This window comes from Mytilus trossulus, unplaced genomic scaffold (assembly GCF_036588685.1).
Source record: "Mytilus trossulus isolate FHL-02 unplaced genomic scaffold, PNRI_Mtr1.1.1.hap1 h1tg000128l__unscaffolded, whole genome shotgun sequence".
In the NCBI taxonomy this organism is placed as follows: domain Eukaryota; kingdom Metazoa; phylum Mollusca; class Bivalvia; order Mytilida; family Mytilidae; genus Mytilus; species Mytilus trossulus.
In genome coordinates this window covers 523,991-536,017 of record NW_026963301.1, presented here as the reverse complement: position 1 = coordinate 536,017, position 12,027 = coordinate 523,991, and the positions used below count along the sequence as shown (strand labels likewise).

General features: G+C 31.6%; 1 protein-coding gene across 1 annotated transcript in view; it reads right to left on the bottom strand.

Moving 5' to 3' along the window:
- LOC134700194 (uncharacterized) overlaps positions 1-12,027 on the bottom strand; it is a 62,425-nt gene that overhangs the window by 20,536 nt on the left and 29,862 nt on the right. Inside the window, exons 2-4 of the mRNA XM_063561555.1 lie at positions 4,936-5,018; positions 2,749-2,848; positions 1,251-1,375 (exon numbers count right to left, since the gene is read on the bottom strand). Of these exons, the coding sequence (XP_063417625.1) occupies positions 1,251-1,375; positions 2,749-2,848; positions 4,936-5,002 (292 nt within the window). The 5' untranslated portion in view covers positions 5,003-5,018. The remainder of the gene's footprint in view (positions 1-1,250; positions 1,376-2,748; positions 2,849-4,935; positions 5,019-12,027) is intronic.

The window sequence follows — 12,027 nt, the reverse complement described above, 5'->3', positions numbered from 1 at the left end:
CAACTCTCCATCCAAATAACAATTTAAAAAGTAAACCATTATAGGTTAAAGTACGGCCTTCAACACGGAGCCTTGGCTCACACCGAACAACAAGCTATAAAGGGCCCCAAAATTATCATTGTATTATATTTGAATTTTAACAACAAAGTGCTTGCTTGTTCTTCGGTCAGTTATCTCCTTAAAGGTATTGTATTCTATTATTTGACAGTTACAGGTACGAAATATTAAAATATTTAGAAAATAAGCCACGTATTATCAAGAATACCCTCTCTTACGCAAGGATTTTTCACATAGACAGAGGAGGTACGCCATATCACCCACAACTTACACATCTTTTTCGTTATTTTCAAACAACGTAATTCCGTCTCAATTTACATGACAGTGTATATATTTGTGAATTAAGGTACAAGCGAAAATAGGTTATCTGATCTTTATAGGGGGTAGAAATGTATGTCTTTTAGATAAAACATAAATATTTATAATACTTGTATCAATGCGTGATATATCTTAATCGTACAACAGCACAACAGTTTAAATGTTTAAATCTCCATTGTTGGGTTAAAGAAATGAGGAAAATCAATCTAAAAGAATTCGGAATTCATAAATATTTCATACGTTACTCGTTATATGACAGGAATTCAACATACATTAGTTACTTATGAATTATAGAAAGCTGTCTTGTGTTCAAGTTCATGTTTTGTTATTATAAAGATACCTGAAGATGAGGTATGAGTTCTATTCAAGTCACAATTTGTAAAAGTAAACAATTAAAGACAACAGTACGGCCTTCAACACGTAGCCTTTGTTCAAACCGAAAATCAAGTTATAAAGGGCACCATAAATGACAAATCCAAACCCATTCGTACTGGACACCAACGGTCTAATATATACAAAAATATATATATATTTCAATGAATTTTGGAGATTTTATTTCAAATGTGACAGCAACAAAAAACTTTCTTTAGCAATTGTAACACAACAATTCACATGAAAAACTTTAACTTTCAAAACAAAAGCCAAATACCCGTTAAAGGGCGCGTTCTAGTTTCAAATCTTGTCAAATAAGCTGTAAGATCGATAATCTTAACTTGTAGCACAATAATCTATAAGTTTTAGCTTCCTTATAATTGATAAAGTGTCATTTGGACCCATCGTTAATTTCGTCCTGACAAAAGTGTATTTAACTGATAAAAAGTAGGTTTTCGAGTAAAGGTATACACTACCTAAATACTTTTATTAAGACGACTCACCGTCTCGAATAAAAACATAATCTTCTCCACAGAATGAAGATTTGGTAGTAAGAACTTGACTCATTTTGAATGTGACGGAATGGCTACTATTCTGAGCTTTGACAACCCAGGAACACTTCATCAACCTGTAATACATTTAGTTTTTACCTATATGTATCAAGAAGTCAATATACACAAATATTCATATCGAGAGCAAGTATATATTGTTAAATATTTTTTTTTTTTGGTTTGGTGGGAAGTTAGGTGATTCTTATTTCGTATTTTGATTCGAGCGTTACTGGTTACTTCATTGAAGACGAAACGTGCATTTGCCGAACTAAATCATGTTCTCATGTTTATGTGATGATTCTCCAAGTTGTCTAAGATGTATTCTATAAATTGTTCTTTGCTTTGATCTAGCGTTCAGCAGTCAGTAGAAAGTAAAATCATAAATATACTGAACTTAGAGGAAAAACAATTCGGAAAGGTCCATAATCTAAAATCAAATAACAAAACGCATCAAACACGAATGAACAAGAACTGTCATATTCCTGACTTGGGACCGGCATTTTCAAATGTAGAAAATGGTTGATGAAACCTGGTTATAAGCGCTAATCCTCTCACTTGAAAGTCTCATCAAATTCCGTTATATTTACATTGACGCGTTAACTTAACAGACACAATAAATAAAATAGTCAAACTATGGGTACATCAGTCATCATTGTATGACAATTTTAAAAGAAACAATTTAATTCGATTTAAAGGGATTGACCGTTAAATCACGTTATCAGAGGAAGACAAGACTTGCTACAGTTCATGCACAGGTCAATGTAACGCGCATGTCTTAATTCGATTACACGGCATATCAATTTTACCAGCTAAAGCACTTCTCACAATATTTTGAATGCACGGTCTGCTAGGAAGTAGCTATTATATATATATAATAAGGTCAGATTGTTGAAACAAGGTCTTGGTACCTTCCGATGAACCTGTGTGTTCTCTCAGATTTGTACTTTGTGTCTTTTTGTTGTTGGGATGTATAAGAACCCTGCCACTTCCCTCTCTGTGCTTTTATAAGATGTATGTTTAACACTGCTATATTCTGTATATACCTACTACCAATCAAGAGCATGTTATTCTGTAGTTGTCTTTGGTTTTCTATGTTGTGCCATGTGCACTATTGTTTGCCTGTTTCTCTTTTTCATTTTTAGCCATGGCGTTGTCAGTTTGTTTTAGATTAATGAGTTTGACTGTTCCTTTGGTATCTTTCGTCCCTCTTTTGTTTCTGAGTAAGATATTTGGTTTTTTGTTCATTATTTTGTACCTAAAAAAAGGCTGTTAGTTTTCTCGTTTAAATTATTTCACATTGTCATCGTTCCGATGCCTTTTTAAAATAGCTGACTATGCAGTATGGGTAAAACAATGAACAAATAATTGCGCCTGCTGGTATTGATTACATATTTTGATTAATGTGCACCAGTATTCTAATATAAGATTCTATATAAGTTAAGATACCCACCCTGTTGTATTTTCTGTGTACTCGGAGGATACTAAGGCAGTTTTGATATATGATGCAGTGAACTCAAAGTTTTTGGCTAAACAAGAACATTTCGAACATGCTGAAAGAGAAAAAAAAAAATTAAAATTAGACCTGCTACATCTTCAAACATCATCTTTATTTTAAACAATAAAACGAACATAATTTAATCAATGAGATAACACGTAATGTCGTTCTTTTGAATCACTGTTTAAATACAAGTAATTACTGGTTACCACGAGTTACCTGCTTTTTTAAATGGAATATCCGGTCTTTGCCAGTCAAGACAGATGGTGAAATAACAGTTTAAGTTTGTTTTACAGAATTGATGCACATTAAATTATCAGAAAATTAAATAAGGCTCACTCAAAGCTAACGTTTGAAAAAGAAATCTATAAAGGTGTCTGCCCCTGCAATATAGCAAGACTCAACTTGATTGATTGTGATGGGGTGTCTTGTTGTAGGTTCTATGAGATTTATAAATTAAAAGACATCGTTGTCTAATAGGGTAGACATGTATGTATATAGAAATGAACACCGGTGTTCATTTCTATATACATACAATTAAATTAACCCCAATAATTCTTAGAAGTGTCCTGTTAACATCGATTTATAACACTCCATCTTGTTGTATCAAAGAATTCAGTAGTCAACTCATGTTGCAGTACTGTATATAAAGATATATTTGTTACCATTCTGAATGAAAATAACACCTTTTTAATAAGTTAATGGCGCGAAAAGGGTTTTTATGATTTGCTATCACCAGATACACTCAAACCAGAATATTTGATAACCAGGATAAATGTGTGTTTTTGTCTAATGTATTCACAGCTTGTATCGAATCCAAGCGAAGTATAGCCCAACAACTGTCCATTTTGACAACTAGTTGTTGCTGCCCTCTATATGTCTTTTAGTGAATTTTGTCATTGGATCATTATCTCATTGGCGGAAACCCTAATGTCCTTTAATACAGGTTTTCATGATGCTGTAGTCGTGCTGCGAGGTTTTAGTTATTCATTTATTGCTCCTTCTTGGGTATTGTTGCGTTTATTTGCATTGTATTTCTGCCACGAGTGTTGTCATTTTAGCTGTATTTTTAACATTGTTAGATTTAAGTTTGAGGTTCGGCTAGCAATGAAACCAGGTTCAACCCTATATTTGATTTTCCAAAAATTTCCTGTACCAAGTAAAACATACTGCAATTGATATAGTTCGTTTCTATGTTGGTGTAGCGTTTGTTTTGTTGCAGTTCTGTTGTTTTCTGTGTTTCCGTCGGTTTTAGTTGGAATCTGGATTTGTTTTTCTTTAATCATTTTATGCATATTTGACAGCAGGTTACTATACTATTGTCTTTATTTATGACGTCATTGGTCTTCAATCCTACACTGTAGAAAAAAATTATCGCGAAATTCTTTGTTATGAATTGTAATTGTATAATAGATCGCACAGTTATTTTTTTACGGGTTAATTGATATGTAAACACCAAAGTAGACATATATATATACCCGCATGAAATAAGCATTTATAAGCTCAGTTTCAGATAAACTCATCATAGATACCAGGAATAAGAATTCATATTTACGTCAGAAAAATGACTCATCAGTGACGCTCAGAGTTCCGTCTTAGTGAATTCTGACTTTATGCTAAGTGTTTGATTGGCCATATCAAAACACCAATAAATTCCATAAAAAGTATTTGTATCCATAGTAGAAGCAAATCTCAAAGTTGACAAATACAGTTGCTAATTATCTTACGACATGGTATTTGTATTATGTTAGATCTAGATCCCTTAACGTTTGTAAATGAAATTTCATTCCTTTAAAAATGGGTTTATGTACACAATGCATTATTCGTTCGGAATGACGCAACATCATATTGAGTTGACTTAAATAGTGCTAAACTAACAATAGATTATTAGAGAACTATACCTTTCAAGACGCTTTTTTGAAGAGAGATATAATAAATATAAAGACGAAAATAATGAAATCGAACAGTATCAATTCGAGGGTATGTGAATACATTAAATTGTTTTTAGATACATGTGGGTGTAGATTCTACTAGTACAATGTCAAACCATATCTGAATAGATAAGACTGACAATCCAATTTAGATTGTCACAATTCGACGCATGCGCAATTATATATAAATTATCAAGTAACAGTTACTTACCCTTTGATTTCGCTATAAATAACATCTCAAGAACCATCAATGTTGTTATTGAAACACATAGTCTCATTTCGTCATTGTTAAACCTGCAATAGATGTGTTATATCGTTATTATATTTATCACATTAACACATCTAATGTATTATGGGTTGCAACTTTCCAAAGGAACTCCTTTTTATGTCCTAGAATGGAATAGTTGTGATGGACTGTTTAATTCAAAAGTCAAAGCATAGTGATGTGCGGCATGTTTTCAACATTTATATGTCCGAGAAACATAGAGATGATATCACGGAATTAGTACTTAAGCAAAACGAAATATCAAAGAATATATTATGTCTCTTCGAACGAGACGTGGTTTGAGAAACAGTTTTATTTACAAAGTGCAACCTTGCGGCTGTTTTGTAACCTGATTTAAACATAATTTATCCTGACAATTCAGACTATTTGTTTGCTATTATTCAGTTGCTTAACTTCAGTGCTAAACATCACATTTTTATGTCATTAGTTTCAGTTTTTAGATTTGTCATTTGGTAACAATTGTTATGCCATCACGTTCTTGGTTAGTAATGATAATGTCTACAAATTATTGAATAAAACAAAGCGTTAATTTCTTAGTTAAATGGCCTGTCTTCTTATCTTAAATATCATCGAACAACTTATTTCCTAACATCCGTCCCAACAGATGTTTTTCAGAAACGTAGAACAATTACTAACAACAATACAATCAACATCATGGATACGTGATTTCCAGAAACCAAGAACAATCAACAACAACAATGCAATCAAGATCATGCATGATGGTCACGTTGACATAAAAGTATCCAGTAAAACGATTTCTTGATTGAAAAGAAGATTCTATTTAAAAGACGAAAGTATTTAAAACGAGGGGTGATTTCAGGTGCACTGGAAGGGTAAGGAGATCCTGCTTCACATGTGGCACCCATTGTGTTGCTTATGAGTTAGAAATCCGGTAGTCAGTCTAATTCGGTAGGTCACACATTAACCTTAAATAGAAGGAATTACGCCACTTTTTACCACATACCACTTAGTTATAAGTGATGGTATGGTTGTAGGCTTGGACTATTGTCTAGGTATGGTGTGCTAGGAGAGGTAAACTATGATATCTACCAACACGTAATACAGGTCATTTAAAATAGTGTTTTTATCACTTTCAATCAACAAAGTAAATACTTCATTGTATATATTTATATCATAGAGTTACCAGTGAGAGTATTGATATGCTGATCTCCATAATCAGTTCAATTGTATAAACTAATCTTGCTTAATTAAACCACCACAAAACAATATTAATGAAAAATAACTAAATATTCGTTAACCTATTTATTTAAGAGCAATATTGTTTTTGACTCACAATTCAGACTATTTGTTTGTTATTTTTAGTTGCTAAACTTAAGAGTTAATATAAAACATTAATTTTATGATTAAATCTTATTTCTCCTCACAATTTGGACTATTTTTTTTTTCAGTTCCTTAACTTCAGTGCTTAACATCACATTTGTAAAGTAATAAGCTTCATTTTTCGATTCGCCATTTGGCAAAAATTGTTAATGTCATCACGTTCTTGGTTAGTAATGATAATGTCTAAAAATTATTGAATAAAACAAAGCGTTAATTTCTTAGTTAAATGACCTATCTTCTTATCTTAAATATCATCGAACAACTTTTTTCCTAACATCCGTCCCAACAGATGTTTTTCAGAAACGTAGAACAATTACTAACAACAATACAATCAACATCATGGATACGTGATTTCCAGAAACCAAGAACAATCAACAACAACAATGCAATCAAGATCATGCATGATGGTCACGTAGACATAAAAGTATCCTGTAAAAACGATTTCTTGATTGAGAAGAAGATTCTATTTTAAAGACGAATGCATTTTAAAAGAGAACCCCACCAAAAACTAGGGGTGATTTCAGGTGCACTGGAAGGGTAAGGAGATCCTGCTTCACATGTGGCACCCATTGTGTTTCTTATGAGTTAGAAATCCGGTAGTCAGTCTTATTCGGTAGGTCACACATTAACCTTATATAGAAGGTATTACGCCACTTTATACCACATACCACTTAGTTATAAGTGATGGTATGGTTGTAGGCTTGGACTATTGTCTAGGTATGGTGTGCTAGGAGGGGTAAACTATGATATCTACCAACACGTAATACAGGTCATTTAAAATAGTTTTTTTTTATCACTTTCAATAAACAAAGTAAATACTTTATTGTTTAATTCGTTTATATATTTATATCATAGAGTTACCAGTGAGAGTATTGATATGCTGATCTCCATAATCAGTTCAATTGTATAAACTAATCTTGCTTAATTAAACCACCACAAAACAATATTAATGAAAAATAACTAAATAATCTTTAACCTATTTATTTAAGAGCAATATTGTTTTTGACTCACCTTTAGTTACTTTATAAAATTGAAGAATAACATTGATTTGAAATTCATCATGTTTAATGAATATAAACAAGTATAAAGAAATAGAGTACACCACACTCTTAGTCATATTGAAAGTTTTTTTATCAAAGAATATTGAACTCAAAGTTATTCAAAGATCACAAAAATTCTATGATTTTTAATTGACATGATTTATTGGGCCATTGGAAATTGGGCTCGTATAAAAAAAAAAATTATGAGTACGAAACAGAACATTTTATTCAATTTGGAGTACAAAAAAGAACATTTACTAGTTATGAGTACGAAAAAGAACATAAACATTTCATATTATGAGTAAGCAAGAGAATATTTTTAAATTTTGAACATTTTTGTTTCGAGAGACTGAAAGGCTAACTAATTAGTAGCTTAGAGGAAGCATTGTGATAAGAAGATAGTGTTTTACATCCATTCAATGACTACATGTACTTTCCTTCTTTCTCGATTGGTGCTTTCAAAACGTACATTTGCAATTATTTCATGCATTATTAGGAACTTTAACAGACGTTATGTTCTGTAAGTAGGTATGCCTCTAATAAAGGTAGGGAAATATGGTCAGCCACTAGAGAAGGACGGTATATTCAATATTTGCAGAAAATTTGCTTTGCTACTAATAAAGGCAACAGTAGTATACCGCTGATCGAAATTCATAAATCGATTGAGAAAAAAAAAATGTCCAGGTTTCAAGCTACATACGGATCCCTCAGATAGTTGTTGCAAGGGCTCTTTAAATTGCTGAAAGCGTGGCACCAGGCTTTCCGATTATATATGGCTACGAGTTTAGATGTCCTGGTCAGCCAATTAAACGGACACCTCACTTCATCAATAAGCATTATTTTTTGAACGGGAGGAGTCCAGGTGAACATATATATTAACCCCAGAAACCATTGAGATGATTATTATGTATCTTGAACATACCAATGAAAATGAGGGTAATCAACTTCAGGTCAACGAATGGTCTTCGACACTTATTATTGTTGATTGGTGTTTGTTAAACGTGAGTTGTCTATTATTCAATTAACATTACGAACAAGAACAAATATAACATCAACAAATGAGACACGATCTGAGAAGATAATCGATCGAGATATACGTGTCATTATTTTCCTATGTTTGTCTTTGGTGGACATGGACAAACAGGTCATTTAAGAATCGGTTCCTAAATAAAATAACATGGTTTTCAGAATCTAGCAAGTGTTCAGATATGGCACTCTCCAAATGCGATATATGTTATTAAAAGTGTTTTAGGAGACAATAACAGGAACATTATTTTGACTATATTTCGTTTAAAACGAAATGTTAAGCACCACATATGAGTTTTATTGAGATGAAATGTGCGGCGTGCAATTTCGTCACCCTTGTATATTTGACAAGTTTTGACCGTATATATATTTTAGGCATTCAAGAGAAGGAGAAATGTTTTATTTTTCTTATTCCCGAGAACGAACGAGGTTGTTACCTTTAACTATGAATAATTTTCCCCTACCGAATTGTGGAGAAAACTTGACTATATAAGAATAAATATTAATCTTGTGTTAGTATTACTTGTCACCTATAATTGTCTCTCATTTTCCAAAAGCCCGCCCATAGAACATACAAATTGTGAAGGATTGACCAGATTTCCATAAATACGTCAATTTATACACCTTCTTACCAATGCTCATATGTAGGAATTGATGCATCAAACTAAGAGTACCAAACAAAACAAAAACAGGAAAGAGGCTGATCCTAGTCTACAATGAAGTCAACAGAATTATAATAACATTAATAGTATTACTTGTATACCGTTGAAATGAAATTCCAGAACATGCAGTGACAGTTTTTTTATATATATATAAAAATACGTGTTGAAGGCCTCACTGTGACTCGTTATCGCCATCTGAACATTTTCAATCCGTAATCATAAAAGTACCCAAAAGACATTGTTTAAACATAGTTCAGTTTAACTATTTTCCAATTTATTTGCTATTAACTATGCTATTTTCGAAATATCATTTTGATATTCAATAATTACATGACATAAAACTAAAAAGGAAACTATGTCAAATATTTAACACTTTTAAACGTTTATTAATCATTGCATCAGCACGAAACAAGCTTGATACTTTTTACATCTATACGGTAGAAATTATTGCCTTTTATGATTTTACACTGCGTTTGATTGCATCATTTGTTCTTATAATGTGTTTAAAAAATGTACTATTCAAGTGAACGTTAAATTATTTTCAAGAAAGCATCGAGGAGAGGAAGACATCTACTTATTAAAAAAGGTGAAAGAGGTTTTCGAAGAACTGCAGTTCCAATAAAGCAATACCATCAGCATCATGCATTTGCATAAATACGGTTAACGCGTCAATAATTCTTATTCAATTAATTGATATTTTAAGAAATAATATAAATTTAATACGAGAGAAATAAATCGAAAATATATTTTTTTTGTAAAAAAAAGTTAAATTGTCTTAATTATCAACACTTCTTGTCGTTTTCCTTGTTTAGTTTTTGTACCAATTTAGTCTTTAATATGCAACAAAAGAAGCATGTTAAGAAAAACAGACTTGAGGAATTAATTTAATGAACGAAACTTCCTAGAATTCATTAAAACCAGGATCATCCATACTCCTAATTATGGGAATATTACAAAATGACTGCGCTCAGATTTTCGTCGAGTTTACGCATAAGCCAGTTTATAATTTTGTTCAATTTGATAATACGATTTAGATCTACAATATTAATAGTTTTATGTTTATGTATTTTTAACTTTACCATCTATCATTGGTGAATTGAAGTCATTTATATACCAGGAGTATGTTTGATGTATACTTCATATTTTTCGTTACAAACAATACTGTTAGTAAATGTGTTTGAAGCAGCTGTTTTATAGAAATACATAAATATGACAAACAGATAAACAGCATTTCACCATCAAAGATAAAATGTATCCTAGCAAAACGGGAATTGCAATCATGTACATTGGATGCTCTATGATTCCATGAAACCCACCCGAAACGGAAAATTCGCTTATGTGCTTTTAAACACCAATCAACTAAAAATGATTCCCATCAAAAATGGGTGTTGAACTTATGTGAAATGGAAGTGTTAGCCGTTCCTGATCACCTACTCGCAAACAAAAGAAACATCTCTAAAACTTCCACTTAATTTATGTAAATATCTTCTGTTACGTATTCAGTTCAATCTTATTTTGAGTTGTTTGGCAATTTACAGCATTTTTATTGACTTTATGCAACGGTATGTAAAACAACTTATCAAACAATACGTACAGCGTTTTAAAAATACAAACTACATGATATTTGAATACTGTGCTTTCTATTTGTGGGATAAAAGTAATTAAAATCTACAAACATACACAATGGTACGTGTATAGTGTTGGACATACTAATCAAAATCAAATATTTAAGCTTTAAAAAAGATAAAAGAGTTTTATCAAAGTTGTCTAAAAAAAACTGATCATTCGTGTGACCTAATATCCGGATTTGTTTAAGTTAACCTTTAATCATTGTTTCGTGATTACACGAATGCTACAGTGCTTTGTTTCTGTGTACTGTTACTTTTTCCATTAATGGTAAAATTTAAAAAAGAAGGTTAGGTAAATTGCAATTAATTGTCTTTGAATTTCAAACCATCTTTGAACTTTTCAAAGATAATAAAAGAAAAATAAAACAACTGAATTACCACAAAGTTTAGTTAACATTCGTGTTGGCACATCGGAAAATTATAACATAAAGTCAGACCAAGGTTTGTGAAACCTAAAACATCCACAATAGTTTTTTTTCTGTATTTATATTGTAAGCAAATTAATAAAAGACAAATATTTAAACCAATTTACTAAAAAATGTTTTAATGAATTACGTAATCAATATACAACAAAGAAGGAAGTGCCACCGAAATAGCTATTTTTTAGTCCAATTCATGCAACAAAGCCAGGATGTTGATATAATTGGAATTGTGGAGTCAATAAGTTACGTAAATAATACGTAACATTAAGACCATAGATAAAACATATATTATTTAATGTTTATTGAAACATTTGAGTAAAAGTGACACTAATAATGGCAATCAAAACAATGAAATACCAAACCTGTATGAAAGATAAATGTCACAAAGTTTACAAAACGTAGACGGTAAGGAACCAGCTACGGAACTGTATTGTGGGTTTAATTATTTAAGCCGTGCTGATTGGAGCAATAACTATAGGTTATAAAGTACATTACATACACTATATATTTAGACCTGTAGACAATTGTCGGCTCGAAGACAGTCCAGCTACAAATTTGATCTCCTAATCTTATAGTATACAGTCGTGTATTTCTACCTTGTATTCATGGCCTATACCAAGATTTGGCATAACTTTTCCAATTTTCGGTGTTGACATGAATATCAACTATTTGGTCATTTTAATAAATTTCCTGTTTACAAAACTTTAAATTTTTCTTATCCCAGGCATAGATTACCTTAGCCGTATTTGGCACAACTTTTAGGAATTTTGAATCCTCAATGCTTTTCAACTTTGTATTTGTAAGCTTTATAACTATTTTGATATGAGCGTCACTGATGAGTCTTATTTAGACGAAACGCGCGTCTGGCGTACTAAATTATAATCCTGGTACCTTTGAT